We start from the raw sequence: 18,347 nt of genomic DNA, 5'->3' as shown, positions 1-18,347 counted from the left end.
AGACATCAACACTGTGGGACACGCAGTGGCTCCACTCAACGGCAATTTTCTCATGTGCCCAAAAAACAACAGAAGAAAAGTTTCAAACTTCAACAAAGTTTTCGATTTCCCTCCCACCAACCAACTGCAGTAAATATAAAAGCAGAGAGTACAGCAATGTAGAAAGGGATGAACTGGCGTTTCTATATAAATGCCAATAAAGGCTTTATCTTTGTGGATGGTGCCATATCCACGTATCTGTTGTGACTCATGTAAGAGAGCATTTAAAAAAATAATGGGAAAGCCCTTTCCTCTCTGTTTCCAGTTAGAAACCCCTATTATCATTTTAAGAGCAAAGTTGTGAACAGCCACTGTTTTCTGCTCTACTTGCCAAGTTTACAGCAGACATGGGAGTGACCAGATTGCTTTGCTTTGGAGAGATGCTTCTTGACAAAATGTATTATGCCAAATATTGCTGCGGCATGTGGACTCTTCTGCTTTTTGTGGAGGGGAAAAAAAAGTCTTAAACACTTAAAAAAGGTTTAAACAGCTGAAAACCAACCCCACACTGATGTGTACTTTTCAAACAAGTATTTCAGCATGATTTAACTGTTGCACTCAGTGCCCAGTCCACCAATGTCTGAATCTGTTCCAGTTGCCTGCAGGGATGGCTGCTTAGCTGAGGCTATAAAGATATATATGTATAAGTCCAAAAAGGTCCCAGTTTAATCCCTACTGCGTCAGTCAAGACAGCAGATATCACAAAGGTATGAAGATATCTGAAGCAGGCTGTCGTTCTATTTGGTGTGAACAAAACAAATTATATATAGAAATTTTGGATTAATCTCAGAAGGAGTCAGGGCTGGTGTATACCATTTCTGACACACTTCACTGCTCAGAGTTTGTCAGTTGGTTTTGATTCAGCATGGAAATGTAATACATATTAAATATATGTATTTATATATATATAAAGCTTCTTGCTAATATACCTTCTGAAAAATATTGAACAAACTTTTAAGAAAAATAAATCAATTGTACTATTCATATTTTCAAATGCCTTCCAAAAGAATGTATTGTCTCTAAAAAAGCTTGAATTCAGCCTGCTCTCCTGGAATAAAAAATTAAACAGGGAAGTAAAGGAGGCAATAACATCCCTCTTTAATGGAATGTTCCATAATCTAAATTTGATAAAACATGTGGCAAAGTAAAAGCTAGCTGTCACATATTCTTAGGGAAATGATTTCATAGTCCATTTACAAATATAAATTGTCAATATTAAAACTAACCCCCAGGTGTCTGCACTTACAGTGATTTAAGAACTAGGCAATAGAGTGAGATGTCTCTGGTAGTCAGAGATATAGAACTACGCAATAAAGGAAATAAGGCTTTACTTTGAAAATCGTTTTGATTAATACATTAAAAGTCCTATAGCTGCAGATGCACAGTCCCCTAGTGTGGCCACTCTTAATTCAGAATGAAAACTAGTCTGATTAAGCTCATCCCTTGTAAATAAAAGGCACAATAAAAAATAAAAATTAAAAAAAAAGGATTTCTGATTAAAAAAAATAAAATCAATGTTTAATTTGGAACAAAATTGCCATCACCATTTCCTCAGTCAATCTGAGCACTAGGTCAGCCCACAGATGAAGTGAGTGACTTGCATGTCTGTCTTTGTCAAAAGAGAGAGTCTGTACCTACAGATTTTTTCCTTCAAAACTCCTACTGAACACAAAGTGTTGTATGAGTAAGCATTATCAAAGTGAATCAACATGTATTATGTATGACAGATGATAACTGCAGACTTAGTTGGCCAAATACCAATTAAGGTATGCAGCTCTCAGTACAGGGTATATTGGACATATTCCAAACATAAAGGTCGCTGTTAGGTTTAACCAGTTGTAGTTGAAAGTGGGATAGAGTGCAAAATTTTCCCATTTTATTATGGTCAGATCCAGCCCTGCTCTGCCAAACTGTAGATCAAGACACTTAGAATCATGACGTTAATGAGACAGAAAATGTAATTGCAATTCACTTTCTATAATGATGGTAGAAGTTGCCAATGGAGCTGTTTTAGAATCACACTGGGGTTGCACATCACAAAAACTTGCCCACCAAAAATATTACTAATCTAATTTCATATAAAGGAGTCCAAAAATACTTGTATTCATGAAGCATTTTAGCATGCAAGTGAAAGCAAACAACTGCTTTGGACAAGGAGTGCTCACAAAACCTGTCATTTCTGATAGCATTTCTGTTTCTACCTTCTGGAACTGACATTTTTGGAATACTTGTTTTTTCTCCCCGTACATTCTGATCCACTTAGAAATGCATATTTGATGATTTCCACAGCAAGTGAGGTTGGAGCTCAGATGCAGCTGTGTACCTTCAGGATGCTTCCAGCTGGCCAAACAAATCCTACCTTGCATTTACTTATTTTCCTTTATGCAATGCTACATGAATTATAATTCTCATTCACCACTCAGCTACTCCAGTGTTTTATAAGTTAATGCCATGGATTTTAATAGCATGAAAGTAAGACAAAGGAATATCCATTGAGGTACTTGGACTACGCATTTAAATTACTTACCCGTCATCAAAATATGGTCATCTTGTGGCTAGAAAATAACTAGCTTCCAACAGTCCACCACAACAGCTTAACACAAAACACTGAATTCCTCCAGTTAATATTTCAAGATTAACTTAGAGAAGACAGGGAAAATGCAGTATGTTAATACTATTTTGACAAGGACAGCTTCACTTTGCTAATGCCATGAGACCTTTAAACACCCTTTTATACTTTTTCCAAATGAAGAAATAACTTTCATGGGAAAAAAACAGTTTTGGACAAAATATTCGTAATTACTTATGAAAAATCTTGTGAGAGCAAAACAGAAGAGGAAGTATTTTGCCTAATAAAGACAGTTTCAGCAGCTTTTAGGCACCAACTAATCCTCGAAGATCTGGGCTTCTTGTGAAAATGCTTTCCTACTACAGAAGGCATGTGCTTGCAAATTAGTTAAGCCTTAGCTTTGAACATGTGGGTGTGAGAAAGAGAGACCTTATGCATCCAGATACAAAGCTGAGCTATTTGTCAAACTGTTAGATCTTATTAGTCTTTATGCATCTTAACAATTCTTTCCTCCTAGGTAACAGACAACAGCACATATAATCAAATACTTGCATCACTGAAACACAATTTTAACCATCTTCCTCAGTAATAAATATTGGAAAATAGGGTATATATTCTCATTCTTCAGCTGGGTTCTGAATAGACTCCAAGCTTTATTATTCCAGCTATGCACAGGACAGGGTCCACACAAAATACACGTGGCACAGAAGCAGACTCTGACTAGGGCTGAAAAACCCATCCTGGTAATTTGAAAGCATCTTAGAGCAACTACTTCAGAAAGCAGCTGCTTCTTCCATAACACATCAAATTATTTTCCAAGCTGGAGCATTGAGAAACGATGTATTTCCATCCCCTCTGACCTGAGCCCTCCTCCCCAACATGGATATGCCATTTTTGAGTTGAGTCAGGGAATGAGGTGACCTTGAAGAACAACAGTTATGCAAGGGAGATTTGGTAAACCATCACACCCCAGAAGAGAGGACAGCCACGTTGTCACCCAGCAACGACAGTGAAATGACTCATCACACTATAACCTACTTCAAGGAACACAACCATCAGCATATGCACAGCACAAAGGCAGGCTGAAATACAAATGCCACACACCACTGTTAAACCTGTTATGGAGCACACTGCATGTAAGTGAAACTGTGTAAGACCAGAGTAGATACAAGGGATTTTGTTTGTGTTTACTATTTGAGAGAGGATTTTCTCTCTCATTTAATGTATTTGGGGATTTTTAAGATGCCTTGATCTGCTTCCCTACATCTGTTTACATCTAATCTGGCATGAAATACAATCCAGGCAGTCCTGGCTGCAAAGTCTTCCCCTGCAAAGTTTCCAGCATCTCAGTGATCAAAAACGGTGTCAGCTCTGTTTCAGGTTTCATATTTTTTCACTCACATAAATTCTTTGCAGCGAAATTATTTCTTTAACAAGAAGTCACCTGCTAGTGCAAGGCAGAGCTGTCTTATGCCATTCCCACATATATAGGGTCAGAAATCTGAGAAGGGCAATTCATCCAGTCTGCATCTCCTTGATTCAGGAGATGATCTCATGGTCTAAAGCTGATGTCAGCCTTCAGCAATGTCCAACTGTCCCCCTACCCTGAAGCATTCTGTAGATCCTGTCTCCTTTCCACACCTCCTCCCTAGCAGGGATGCCTGCAGCAGTGCCCAGCAGGAAGGGTGGCTCCAAGGGCAGGCACCAAGGTCCCACTGAACACCCAGGTCAGCCCAGCAGATGCATGGGGGCAATGATGAAGTGCATTCATGTGGGATGCCAAAACATATATATCTGGAAGGGCCCTACTCTTCCACCGCTGACATCAACATCATTAATGGTACCAGTGGGTATCACACCCTGGCTGGTAGCCTCATGCTCAGGCACCCCAGGCCATCCTCAGGGCTGCAGGGCCCCAGTGGGGAGCGGCTTTTGGGATGCCCTGGATTTGCAGTCGGCAGGGCTTGGAGAATGGCTGTATGCGGAGGGCAGAGCCAGCCTCCTGTCACCCCAGCACAACTGCAGTGGCATGAGCAAGCCAGGTTTTAACAAGTAAATCTACATAAAAGCTTTCTCTGGAAGTGATTACTTAATATAACAACCAGCTGTCTCTTCAATTCTTGCTGAGGCAGCCCATCTTCTCACTGTTATTCGGGGGGGGGGGGGGGGGGGGGGGGGGCGGGAAATAGGGAAGAAATTAAAAAGCTAGCCTGTTTTGTCTATATGAGAAGCACAGCTTCAGAGAAATAACGGTACCTGAACTGGAGACCCTAAGTGCTTGCTTTATTCTTTCCTTTCCTAACAATCACATTCATTCCTTTACAGGAAAAAGAGTTCTTACTGCAGGGGTGTAAAGAGGCAATTAGCCATTAACCCTTTAAACCCCAATCTCACAGCTTTTTGTACATCAGCTACACAATCTAATTACCATCACTTTTATGTTAGCACTTATCAGCGCAGGATCTGAGTGTCTCCAACTCACCCAGCCCTGTACTCCAGATGTGTGACTTCACATAGAAAAATAATTACCATAGGAGAGCATTACCAGCAGAGCCTGCAGACTGGGAAACTGGAGTATTGGACCACACAGTGCTGAAAGCTATGTATTTTTTGACCCAGACACAGCTATGGCTTGAATAGATGGGTCTGTCCCCCAGAGTCACTCAGGAACCAAATTAATGAAATGCCCAAATTTATGTTAGGGCACCTTAAACTTCTGCATGGCCAATTTTATTCAGAATTAATATAGCCTTTGATTCTGAGTTAAACTGCACAGAAGAGTTTAATAAGAGATAACTAATGGGGTTTCAAAACTAAATTTGGATTCGTCTTCCTAGAAGCTACTGGGTTAGCCCCAGAGGGATGAGGCTTTACAAAGGCAAGAATCTGGGACAGAGAGGTTTTAGGGGGAGTTTGTCAATGGGCTACTGAAAAGGAGCAGAAAGGTACAATGTTTTAAATGACCGTTTAGCCTTCATGCAGATCTTCAGGAGAGGTGATTTTTCCATATTTGTCATGAAGGGTGTTCCTTTTTAATACCAGGAATGGTGCTACCCCCGGGGATGGAGCAAGGGGACCATTTGGCCATCATTTGATGTATGGGAGAGCAGGAATTCCCACAATTTCACTTGCTTCAGGAACACTTTTCATTGCTCTTTTATGTAGTTTTGAGGTGGGTACAGCCCTGACCTTCCAGACTTTGCAGGAAGATGTCACCCCTTCTCTCTTCCTGCTCTTTATTATAGCAGCAGATCCTGGCTGTAGGTGCAGGCATACAAGGAGCCAGGCAGCTGCCCAGGCATGAATCACTGCCTGGGTGCTCCCAGTGCCCCCCCCCCCCTTCCTCTTCCAAGGAAATGGGAAGGGAAAGCACCAGCAGAATTCTAGCCGACTTGCTAGAAACAGTTCCATCATGATGTTTAACAAAGGCTTCAGACTGCAATTAGCACAGCTCTGATTTGTAAAAAGGAATTGAATGGTGCTTCTCCCATAGGATCTGGGAGAATAAAGAGGAGAGGTAAACATAGGATATAACTAACTAGTTATGAAATGATGTTTAAAATCCCTGTTCAGCAGAAACTAGCTAAAGCACCATATGATTTGCAAGCTGAACAGTATTTGCTTAACAAGGCATTTGCACATGTTACTGCTATTAAGTAATCAATACACCTGGGTGCAGGGCTACACACAGTTTATTGTTCCTCCTTTGCTTTGCTCTGACTCAGCACTGAATCTATATGATTGTGCAGGTATTACCCACGCAGCTAGAAAGTTTCTTGCGATAAACAGTGGTGTAGCCAAGAAAAACAACAGCAAACAGATCAGGCGTATTTTTCCGTCTGACTCTTGCAAGGTTGTTTTATTGTCTTCTTTCTATTTAACTAGAACCTCAGCTTGTTGTTTCTCTGCAGCCCAACTCTTCACATCACCTACTGCCTTCAAGAACCTGTCTAACAGCCAGTTCATCTTTCAGCGTGTTCACACTTGCACAATTACAGTAAGTGGAAGAAATTTCCTCTATTCTACAGCAAACAATGGAAAGGATTGCATTTACCTTTCTGCTTGAAGCCAGAAAAGAATGGCTTCCAGAGCAGGTTATGAAACTCCCTGCTTCCCAGGTCAGGTTTGTGTCACAGGAAGGTGATCATGTGCTGTCACTCTCCACAGCCAGTTACTTATTAGAGCCGCAATAGCCATGTCCTAGAGACCCAGTTTTCTTCCTCAGAGATCTTAAACCATAGCATGTTTTCCACTGCAAAAGAAATAAATTTCAACGCCTAAAAATGCTGCAGCTCAGCTTCTCCACCTGCTTTTATGATGAGATGTAGTATTTTGCCCTGTGTTCACCTACAGGCAGCCAGCACACAACTAGAAGAAAGAGCAACCCTTGTGCACTAGCACATCATCTGGGCTCTAATCAAAGACATTAAGGAAACTGCCCTCCTGATGTGGTACCAAACACAGGTGCCTAGTGGGGCTTTCTGCTCTGAAGCATCCCTTTAGGCCTGAGCTCAGAAAGGTGAGCTAGACCTACTGGAATGAGTAACCATCTAAAATTAGGCATGTGCTTAAGCACTTTGTCAGGCTCAAGGTTCCAGGTTTGGCTGCAGACTTAGTCTCTTCCAGCACTGCTCTCAACAATGAGCTCCTTCCATTCCATCCCCACCCATCCGAGTCTTTGGGGAATGTTGCCATGGATTTCCACGGGACACAAAAGAGTCCATATTGGAAGAACCCTGTTAAGGTTGCTAGGCGTAAATATTGACTTAACGGCTCTTCCGCCTTTTTTCTTTTTTAAGAACAGATTTGTTGGCCATGGCTGGAAAAATAAAATGATGGAGTATGCAGTGATTCACTCTGGCACTCACACAAACATGCAGATCAGTTGGCTGGCAGCTCGCTCCTCTGTTAGCAGAACATCGCTTCTAAAATGTATCACTTTGTTTTGGCAGCAAGAGCATCCAAGCCCACAGACACAGAGATAAAATCTCCTACCTTCCATGTACTCCGCATGGGGACCGCTGACCTTCCCCAACACAGAACATTGGATTAATAGCTCAAACAGCTTTTTAGTTGAGACACACAGAAGGACTGACAATCATTTCACACTGAAAGCTCAGCCCAGAGATCTCCCTTCTTGCACCCACTCTCCTGAGTTTGCTGGCACAAGAAATGACCTCAAAATGAACTGCAGGTAAGACTTTTCATTCAGAAGTCTTTTTATTTGAAAGCAGTGTGAAGGCTGCTTCACAGACAATAAATATTAAAACAGACAGTAACTGCTGTGACAGAAGTTCACACAGGAAGCCAGAAGCAGAAGTGAGAGGGGACCAAGGGTCATTTGATTCATGTTTTCATCATCAGGTGCTACTCCTACAGTACTCCATGCATAAACGTTTAATTCTGACATTAAAAATCATAATTTAAAATATGACTGCAACACACAATGTGATTCAAACCCTTTTCCATATTGGTTCTGCCAGATCTGGATCGTTTGGCAGGACTGGAAGGGGACAAACCTCCACCAAGGCAGCCTTGGTAGACAAAGCATATGTGATACTTGTGTGTACCAGTCCTAGTCATGGCCAATACAATCCCTGACTGTCCCTAAAAACCTGCTCAAGACACACAGGGGCACAAGCAGCTCACTTGAGAGCTGGCAAAGCTGCAGAGAGTATGTTCAAGATCCCACACTCCAGAACCAGAGGAACCTCAAGAGCTGCATTTCACAGCACTTGGCAGGTATCTGCCAGAAAGTCAGTACCTCATCAGCAGGAAGACAAAAACCTAATGACAGAATTTAGGAGGAGAAAGTCCAGTGGCAGACGAGAGATCCTTCCTTAAAGGATCACAAGGAGTTTGCTTGGTGTACTTTGGGGTTTTACCCCTTTGGAGTTTAAGCATTCACCGTAATGCAATACCAGAAAGTGAGAGGAGGATCAACAGACGTGCATATTTGTATTTGCTTTGCATCCCTCCTCTGTGTCTCTACACCTTCCTCTCTGGGAGCAGGGACCTATTCCTCCTGCCAGGCATCCTCTATGCACATTCCCTTCAAAACTGGCAGTCAATGCAAGGCTGCAGCACCTCACAGCCATGCAGAGCAGCCCAGGGCTCTGGCATCCTACCCACTGCTTAGACCAGACACAAACTAGCAACTCAGTATTAAACCACAAGAAGCAAAAGCAAGGACTCTTCGATACCTTTGGAGCTTAGCAACAGCCACTCAGGATTCACTCCACCTCTCCAAAATCTATTTTTACTGACAGCTTTTGAAGCAGAGAATTCATCAAACAGAGAAACAGGTTGATATCCAACCCCTCCTCAACTGCAGGCAGTTATTTTCTAAGTGTTTCCTTGGTGGCACATACACATTCAACACTGTCTACTAGCAAAGATGTCTATTTTCAGAATAAATACAATCACATGCAAAGTTTGTATTAGCAACAACTAATTAGAAGACATCAGGAGATAAAAAAGGATAAATCTCTCTTGGTCACAATGTGCATAGGACAAGAGACCAAGTCGATCTAACTGTAGGAATCCTTACTCCATGCCAGTATTGCTGCGCTTATAACCCACACATGAGCATCAGGGAACAAAGGTTGTTTCAAGCTGTCAGTTATTGGCCATTATTACCTGGCAATGGCAATGGCAACAGTTGAGCTTTACGAGAGGTTCACATTAACACCACACACCAAGTCAACATGCTGCATTTATCACTGGGCTTACATTGTACTGATCTGATACAAGTCCAGCAATGAGCAGGCAACTGCAAGAAATATTTGTAGCTGTTTGGAGTCCCACTTACGTCCCTCCACTGAAAAGGATCCCTTTTGCCTCCTGAGGTGGCTCAGTTTGCCCCTGAACCTGTTCCTTTAGCTTAGGCTGCCTGAGCACTTAGTTCAGAAGTATCTAGTTAAAGATTTAAGGCCAGTTTTGTCACATGCTGCCATCAGCTCCTACATGACCAAGAGCTGGGCCAAGAAGTCCCACTAGAGATAGAGTGCAGTGAGAATCAGAATGCCCCAGTCCATCGTGAACTTCTGTACTACCTTCAATTCAATCAGAAAAGAGGGTACTTTTAGAAGTTTAAAACAAGTTACATGGACCAAGCCTAATGCAACCATTCTCTTTCCATTTCTTGGAAAGAAAGTCAAAGGTGGTGAGTTCAGATCCAGGTATCTCAGGTAAGGTGAGGTGAATCCCTCCTTTAGGGCATAAGATGAAGAAGAGGTAAGGATCAAGCTCCTAATGACTTCACTGAATTCATAGTAAGTGGAATCATGAGCTTACTTTTTCTTATCCAGGCATTCCAAACATGGTCAGGGAAAAATACACACTGTGGACAATCCTTCAAGGATAAGTTCTCCTTCCAGAAGTGACAGAGATTCCTCTCCGTGTTACAGGTTACCACCTATATATCTCCTATAACAACCCATAACAGGCCATAGTTTTAGAGCAATTTGTATAGAGACTGTTTTAAGTACTTGGAGATTATAACCTTGCTCTTGCTCTCCTCAAAGCCAGTGACCCAGCTGCTGAAAAGAGCAGTGGATAAGGTCTTTTTATGGAATCATAGGCTTTACTCCATCCTAAATCCTCTTCCCACTCTGCAGTCATCTGGATGTATTAATACAAAAGATAACCATAGCATTTTCCATTATATTTTCAGCTTCAATCTTGTCTGTGATGCGCTGAGCAATCTGCCAGTCACACTTGTCAATCACTGTTCCTGCTCCTTAAATGCAACAGGCTCATTGAAGTGAAGAAGCAGAAATGAAAGTCTGATACTTACTTTCTCAGGACTGCAATTTCATTCTCTATGCTGCTTTCCTTTCCCTTCAGTGCTTTCTTGGGAATGCACTTGACTGCAAAGAGTTTCCCACTTGCTCTCTCTTCAGCCAAAACAACTTCAGAAAATGCACCCCTGAAAGAAGAAAAGAAAAACCCTGGTTTTAAGTGGCGCCTTTTGTTTGGAAGCCGTTAACTGAAATGGATCATTGAATAAAGTTCTTCTTGTGCCTTTTGGAAGTTGCTCTTATTAACCACATTAATGGAATTACAAGCATCTTTGCCTTTACAAACATACACAGACATTCACATTGACACAAAGCACTAAAGGCTTACCAAGTACAACACTTTTAATAAAGGACCATAGTCCCAGCAGAGGTATGAGAAGAAAGCTTGAAGATCAGAAAGTACCATTTCTGCACACAAAGGCATGGACCATGATCCGGGCTGATTTAATGATGATGGACTTTTTCCCTTCCTGAGATTTTTGGAGAAGCAGCACAAACTCCCTAGGACTCAGTGACACACCAGTGCCAAGAGTACTCCCGGTTCCTCAGTGACCACAAGAGGTCAGGGCCTCCACTTCGGTCCTCACTGACAGCCCAGAGCATCTCCTCACCCTTGGCTCAACCCTGACTCAGACAGGGAAGCAGCGTCAGAACTTCTCTATGTGTACTGAGTTATTCCACAACACAAACTGCTGTGCATAACCGCTAAAGCCAAAGGATTGGATTAAATCACGGGTCCAAACAGCCTCCCTATGGTTACCCCAGAGAGGATTACACAAATAAAGAAACTTCATCACAGCAGCCAGCCACTAATTGCCAAGAGTGGGCAGTGCCTCTCCTCCATTCGATTATTCCATAACAGTGTATTATTTCTTGCACTTTCATCGCTTCCTCCAAAGCATCTGGACCTGACTGAGAGGAGGCCAGGAAAATGTTACAGTCTGTGCTATAAACACATTTTTTTCTGTTCTCACCCTGTTTTCTGAGTATTCAAGCATCATTTAGACACTGCTGGTCTGGACAAACCTTTGTTGTGGCATACTAGGACCATTCGCATGTTCCGGTGCTTGTTACTGATGCAGCAGTGAGGCACTGGGCCAGACAGAGCATTGGCCTGATGAGGAACAGCACATCTTTGCTCCTATTCACCAAAACCTCTTCCTAAAGCACCTGCTTTGTCCAAGAGTGATCAGAGAAAAGGACTTGTCTAACCAGATCACAACTGAAGGATCCACCACCTGAAGGTTCATATTTTATTTATACAAAACAAAGAGGCAGAAAGCTTTCCTTTATTATTTCCCACCCATCAATAGATTATCCTGCTCTACTACATAGCTCTCTGTGAACACCACTCGGGAGCATGCTAAGCAAACCCAACCATACTCCAGCCCACCCTGAAGGTGTTAATGTTTGACCACAGCCTCATTTAGCTACCACAGACTTTCTCTGACTCACTCCCCACAACTGCTTGTGGATAAACAGAAGCATGGCCTTTCCTGACCAGCCACTTCTGTAAGTCATGAACTTCAATGACACAACCAAGCGGCTCAACCAACGGTTCCTGAGTTGCAAAACGACTGAATGAATCATTAAGCCTGTGGATAAGCAAAAGGAAGAGGCTGCTGCGTTGGAAAGCAAGCACCTGCTTACTCAGAAACGCCTTTTTAGCCAGCAGTGATAGGGAAATAGTGACGGGCAGTTTAGGAATGGATGCAAAGAGACTTTTGCAAACTGTTCCGGCGGATGTTTGACAGCTTGTGATGCTCTGAACCAAGAACATTTTGCCTCATTTCTGCTAAAAAAGACAGACTCTGTCTGCATTCACACCACTCTTAACTACAGGAATGATTCGCTGTTTTCTGCTTTGTGTATTATCTACCACGGCACGTCAGAGCATCATGGACTCCAATTTAGAGTCCATGCAACTCATTCTAATGGCTTGTGCAATCAAACCACTCAAACTGTTTTTTTAAGACATATTGTGTGCTTTCTTATTATCAACAGTCCCAATCATTTGGGTCACCAAATGAAATTTGCATCCGGACCCTCATGCTTGGGACAGCCAGACCAGAACTGCAATAAAACCCTTTTACTGGAAAGCCCTAAGACCTCTCAGTGCTTATCAGCTTTGGTTACAGACCAGGGTGCTCAGAAACATACAGGACTGCTCCCAGCTATATTTCATGAACCCTTTAAACCCCAACTGCTTAAGCTTTCAACACCGCACTTCACTCTAGCTGTGTCTTGAACAAGCTTTTTGCCTTCAGTTAAATGCCATTAAAAGCAGCATATTCATACCGACCGTTTACTGATCATACAACCCTCCCAGCATTTACAATATTATAAAAACACAGAGAAATCTCATCCCAATCTGGATTTCACTGGTGTTCTCAGACAACAAAATAAAAGAAATGCCTTTATTTCCCTCTATGCAATAAAGGCAGGTTTGGGAAACACCTCTATTTCAGCTGCCTTCACTGTGTTGCTGGATTTCTTTCTTCACTTATCAGGGCAGCCACGCAGTTCAGTGCTTGGAAACAGCCTCTGTGGATTTAAATGACATTTTTTTCAGGAGCTCCAAGATACTCATAAAACCCAGTTCCATATCTCCTTAACAATATTTCTCATTAAAGCATGAAATAAGCTGAACCTCAGCTAAAGCATTTGCTCACATGTCAACCCTCGGCACTGACAGGGTGCTTTTTCACATCGAATTTTATATGAGGCCATGGCATGAAATTGATGGTGCTGGGAAGAGCCCCCAGGCAACGGCGGGGGAGCATGGGGGCGGATCTGCCAGGAAGGCAGGAGGGAGATGCCAAGCAGTCTGCACTATCCTGTGCAGTATACGTGCTCCTGTGTCCACAGAGCAAGGGGGCTGGGGAGCGCAAGAACTCAATGGACAAAAAGATAAGTGGAGTGCTAGAAGGAAAGGGAAGGGAGGGAACAGATGCAGACAAGGGATCAAAGAGTTAAACACAGATTGAGAGGAACCAATGGTGTAGGGCAAGAAGAAAGAAATCATAGCAGGCAGCATCAGCAAGGAAAAGGCAGCAAAGACATTCCTGGAGTCTGGTGAAGTCAGGGGAGAGTCAGAAATAATAGTGAATACATGGGCAAGCAATTACCATATTTCAAACATACAGCTGAATTCACCCACCCTTAATGAACCTATCCGACCCCCACTAAACCCCTCTTGACTCATGCATGAATAGATAAATACCAAAGACAAAGTCAGAAAGACAAGGCTGCTCATTTTCTTGCGACCAGGAATATTGCTATGAGCAAATTGTCTGCCTCCTCAAAACCCTGGAACTACTGACTCGGCAGGCTTGTTAAAGACGACTTTTTTTCCTCCCAAAGAATTAATGTGGCCTTTAAAATCAAGACATTAATGAAGGAAGCAATTTATCTCTAAGAATTTACTATGACTCTTTATTAGAGATTAAACCTTAATTGCATACAAAGTTCTATAGAGAAGTTTGGATTTGGAAAATGTTGCATTTTACACCATCAAAGTGACAGGACTTCCTGTGAAAAGGATGTGGCTTCCATTAAGCATCATCAAGCCATGTTATATGATAAAAAAGGAAAGAAAACACTATAGCGGAGATGTTGGACAACCAGAATGATACATGTCTGCAGCTCAGACAGGGCTCTGGATTAAAACCCAACCTCTCCTAGGAGGTGCCCTATGTCTGTACAACACATTATGTTCCCAAGACGTGCTATTTGCAACCCATATGCCAGTATCTACATGGTCATCGTGCTGAGCCAGAAAGACATTCAGAAACCTCTTCGTCAATCTTGCATTTTGAACCAGGAGGTTTTGTCTGGAATTTCATGTATGGAGAAAACACCATTTCTGTGAAGGCCACAAGCAAACAGGGATATTTTTTTATTCTGTGAAATACTGAGATACTGAGAAGGTGTTTGTGAAAATATTTGGTGAATTTTATTCTCCTTCCTCCCCCAAAAAATATGGTTGAAAAAAAATATTTTCACACTCTGATACAGAAACAATTTTTTTTTTTTTTAAATAAGGAGAAGAGGTTAAGTGATTAAAAGTTACGATTTTAAAGGCATCTACAATGGTTGAAATGTCTCATTCTCTTCAGCTGGGAGAGAGGTAATTGCAACCTTCCCAAGGTGCCTGTAGACCCCGCCTTTGCCTCTCTAAAGAGAGGCTTCAACACCTTCAGGAGCTCTCCTTGTCCTGGCTGGACATTATAGCAAACAAATAAAAAAACATCACAGTTTTGAGGAAGTAGGACAGCTATGGAAATGGGTGAGAAACTTCTGCAAAATCAAACCACCTTTAGCTGCTGAGATACATGCGTGACAACAACCCATTTTTGCAAGTTTTGACCATGTTACCATTTACTCTACAGGATCCATTCTTTTCAAACTTCTAATTAAGGCATGGAATAATTTTATGATCTAGATCATTCTTAATATGATTAGGAACAATGAGGGGGGGAGAGGTTAAATGACTTGATGAGTGACATTGAGATAACGGCAAATTCTAGAAGGTGATCAAGATGTTAAGACCTCTCACCTTTTTGCATGTATCATGCATCTGGTCCATGCAGATCTTATGAGATGCCAATCTTTTATAGTTTTAATTATTTCTCATCTGGTTATTTTCTTTAATCTAGATTTAAAGGTTAGGACTTTAACATTAGAATCCAAATACCATTCATACCTAAACAGACTGGATTTTCTATTAGAAAACAATGGCTGTAAGGCTAGGCTATCCTGCAGATCAAAGCAAAATAAAGGACAAGTAACTTTTTCCTTCATCTGTTTGAACTATAATTTAATATGAACACTTAATTTCTGAAATACAATGAGCAATATAGACTGTGACAGCAAGTCTGTTCTTATTCTCAAAAAGAATTGCTGTCACAAAAATACTAACAAAGTGAAGACAAAGAGTTGATGGAGGGATAAAACTTAATTTTTCCATTTGCAGAGACCTCCACGTTGAGCAGTTTTCCACTGCATTAGCAGGTGCTTTGCCATACTAAATCAACAGACATAGCTAGGAAACAGATTTTACATCTTCAGGCTGTGTATAGCTAATGATCTTAATTATGATACACTTGGTTTTCTGTGTGGACTTTGCCACAGCCAAACCACAGGGGGAAAAAACAGCAAACACTCATCATCGGAAAAATAAACCATGTCCACAGTGAAGATTAACCTGAGATGGGACACTGACTGAATCAAAGTGAGACTGTCAAAGCAGGTCATTTCTGTAGCATGGCTTTGGCAACCACACACAAACTGTGCTCCTTGGCTCCCCAAAAAAAGGTTACTTTCCACAAACAGAGGCAGGTATGTAAGAAAAAGTCTTCTCTGGCATTTTCACAGCTTTTCCCATGGCCCTCAAGGAGTTAACTGTGGGATGAGCACAGGCTCTGCATAACCGGCACATACCAGGTTGATTCTGGTTATAGAATCATAGAATATTTAGGGTTGGAAAGGATCATCAAGTTCCAACCCCCCTGCCATGGGCAGGGACACCTCACACTAAACCATGTCACCCAAGGCTCTGTCCAACCTGTCCTTGAACACTGTCAGAGATGGAGCATTCACAGCTTCCTTGGGAAACCCATTCCAATGCCTCACCACCCTCACAGTAAAGAACTTCTTCCTTATATCTAACCTGAACTTCCCCTGTTTAAGTCTGAACCCATTATCCCTTGTCCTCTCGCTACAGTCCTTAATGAAGAGTCCTTCCCCAGCATCCTTGTAGGCCCCCTTCAGATACTGGAAGGCTGCTATGAGGTCACCATGCAGCCTTCTCTTCTCCAGACTGGTTTTCTACTAAATCCTTTCTTCTGCACCAGTCATGTTCTATATTTTTTTATTAAATTTTCTACTCAGTCGTTTCTGTCACACATCTTCATTGTACCAGATTCCAGGCTCATCCCAACATAAAGTCAATGAAGTTTTTCTCTCCAAAGTCATGTCCATGAATGTTCGACAGCTGTGTGAAAATGAATTTACAATGAAACTTTTCAATAGGCCAGTGATGTCCGAATTCAAAGTTAACAGAACTGAAGTGTGGAGGGTGTTTTTACCCAGCCAAGCGCAAAGGAGAAGGATTTCAGTACTATTATTTGTGGTACAGAAGTCAAATATCCCTACGCATTCCCAAGAGGTGAATATAAATTTATCGGAAGAGAAACACACACTGCCTAATCGGGTTGAAGCCATCTATTTTTTAGAGGACAAATGCTTTTTCTAGCTATTTTCATTCATCAAACACACAGTCCCAACCATGCAGCCCCTTCTATGGGAATGCTTCCTCTGCCTGGGCAAGAGCAGAGCAATCAGGATCGCTGTATTAACATTGGTATTTTTAGCCTCACCACTCATTTAACTTCCACTAAGCCACCCAGCCACTACTGAAAATGCTGGTTTCCAACTTGGGGCCCAGTGTTTGATGTAACACTAGACAAGGCTCTGCCCTGGGCTCTGTCTGACCCTGGTTCCTTCACCAGGACTGACCCTGATCCCCACCTGCAATGATGTCCCCCGTTCCCACAGAGATGCCCAGGGCTGGGGCTGCTGTTATCCATTGCAGATGATGAACAGCACTTCAACTGTGCCAAAATGCTATAGCCTGATCGACACTCAAACAACAATGGCAAGGGGCAAAAATACTCTTTGATGGTGTTCCCTGTAGCAAGGAGCACTGGACCTTTCTGGACCACCTTTCTGGATCACTGACACGTTTCTCTGTGCCCTGAGCTATTGCCCTGTGCCAATACGCTCAGCATTTTGACCAAGATAGAAGGTGTATTAAGATAAGACCATTGGGGTCTTCCAATGAGCAGCCATGTCCTCACAGTGTGAGAAAAGCCCAGGAATCACTATCCCCAGGGATGGGCAGCACATCCCCAGGTCTAGACTTCATCTCTCCAACCACCTTTGCTGCTCCTTCTCTAATATAATTGTGGGGAGAGAGGAGCCACATTAATACACAGATCTCTGCTGGGACTTACAGCCATGACCATAACAGAGACACCCAACAATATCTTACTGAAGGTAGAGCTTCCTTCTCCTCCTTCCAAACCAGTTTGGTTTTCTCCCTCCATGATGGGGTGACTCACTGTGATAGAATGAGCAGAACAAAGTCTTAATCTTGCATAGTCACCAAAGTGTTTGGGTTTAACTTCCATTTTTTGGGGTACTATTATCTACAATTACAACAGCAGCTTAGTGTTTTGACAGTTTTTGTCACCAGAGTCAGCTGCAAGGATTTTAATGCCAATTAGAGGCTTATAATTTCTTCTGCTTTAGCTACTCAGTGTTTCATACTCTCAGGGAAAAAAAAAAATCAAAATTAAAAAAAACCCAAACATCAAAAAAATAGAATTAAGATTGAAAATCCATGTCAGCTACTTAAAGGAAAGCTACTTAGAGGAGAAAGACTTCTATGAAGCCAGAAAACACCAATTTAAAGTTGCACATGATAAAGCATGACTTTATAACAATATAGTCAAGGTGGTTTCCTTCACACCCGTCTCTTCCCCTGGACCACCTCCATCAGAACACAATCACCTTGTTAATGGCCAACAATCATTTTCACCCAAGTCAAAAATTGCTGGAAACCGTTCAGACCATTCTGTAGTCAAAATCAGTTCTTTACTCCAGGATGAATTTCAAGTTCACAGCAGGGCATGGCACACACCACCAGCATTCCTTGCCACTGAAAAACTCCCATCTCTTCCTTCAAGCACAATGTTGTGAGGCATCAGAAAAGGTGCCACACTGCTCCGTTGCATCCTGAGCACTTCTCTGGCCCATCAACGAGCCAGCTCAGCTCCTCCTTGGAAGGCCGGCAGGGAAAAGCCACATTTGAGACCTGTACTGTAATGCAGGCAGGAGAGCAGAGCATTGTTAGGATGGCTTCCAGCCATGGG

General features: G+C 42.3%; 1 protein-coding gene across 4 annotated transcripts in view; it reads right to left on the bottom strand.

Moving 5' to 3' along the window:
• CAMK1D (calcium/calmodulin dependent protein kinase ID) overlaps window positions 1-18,347 on the bottom strand; it is a 223,194-nt gene that overhangs the window by 119,357 nt on the left and 85,490 nt on the right. For 3 of the 4 annotated variants that reach the window (XM_062631922.1, XM_062631921.1, XM_062631923.1), the window contains exon 2: window positions 10,407-10,538. The exons of the other annotated variant lie outside the window; for it this stretch is intronic. In XM_062631922.1, the coding sequence (XP_062487906.1) occupies window positions 10,407-10,538 (132 nt within the window). The remainder of the gene's footprint in view (window positions 1-10,406; window positions 10,539-18,347) is intronic. 4 annotated transcript variants of the gene reach the window in all.

This window comes from Pezoporus occidentalis, unplaced genomic scaffold (assembly GCF_034315485.1).
Source record: "Pezoporus occidentalis ecotype Australia unplaced genomic scaffold, CSIRO_AGI_Poc_V1 ctg38, whole genome shotgun sequence".
Classification (NCBI taxonomy): Eukaryota; Metazoa; Chordata; class Aves; order Psittaciformes; family Psittacidae; genus Pezoporus; species Pezoporus occidentalis.
This window is presented reverse-complemented; position numbering and strand designations above follow the sequence as displayed.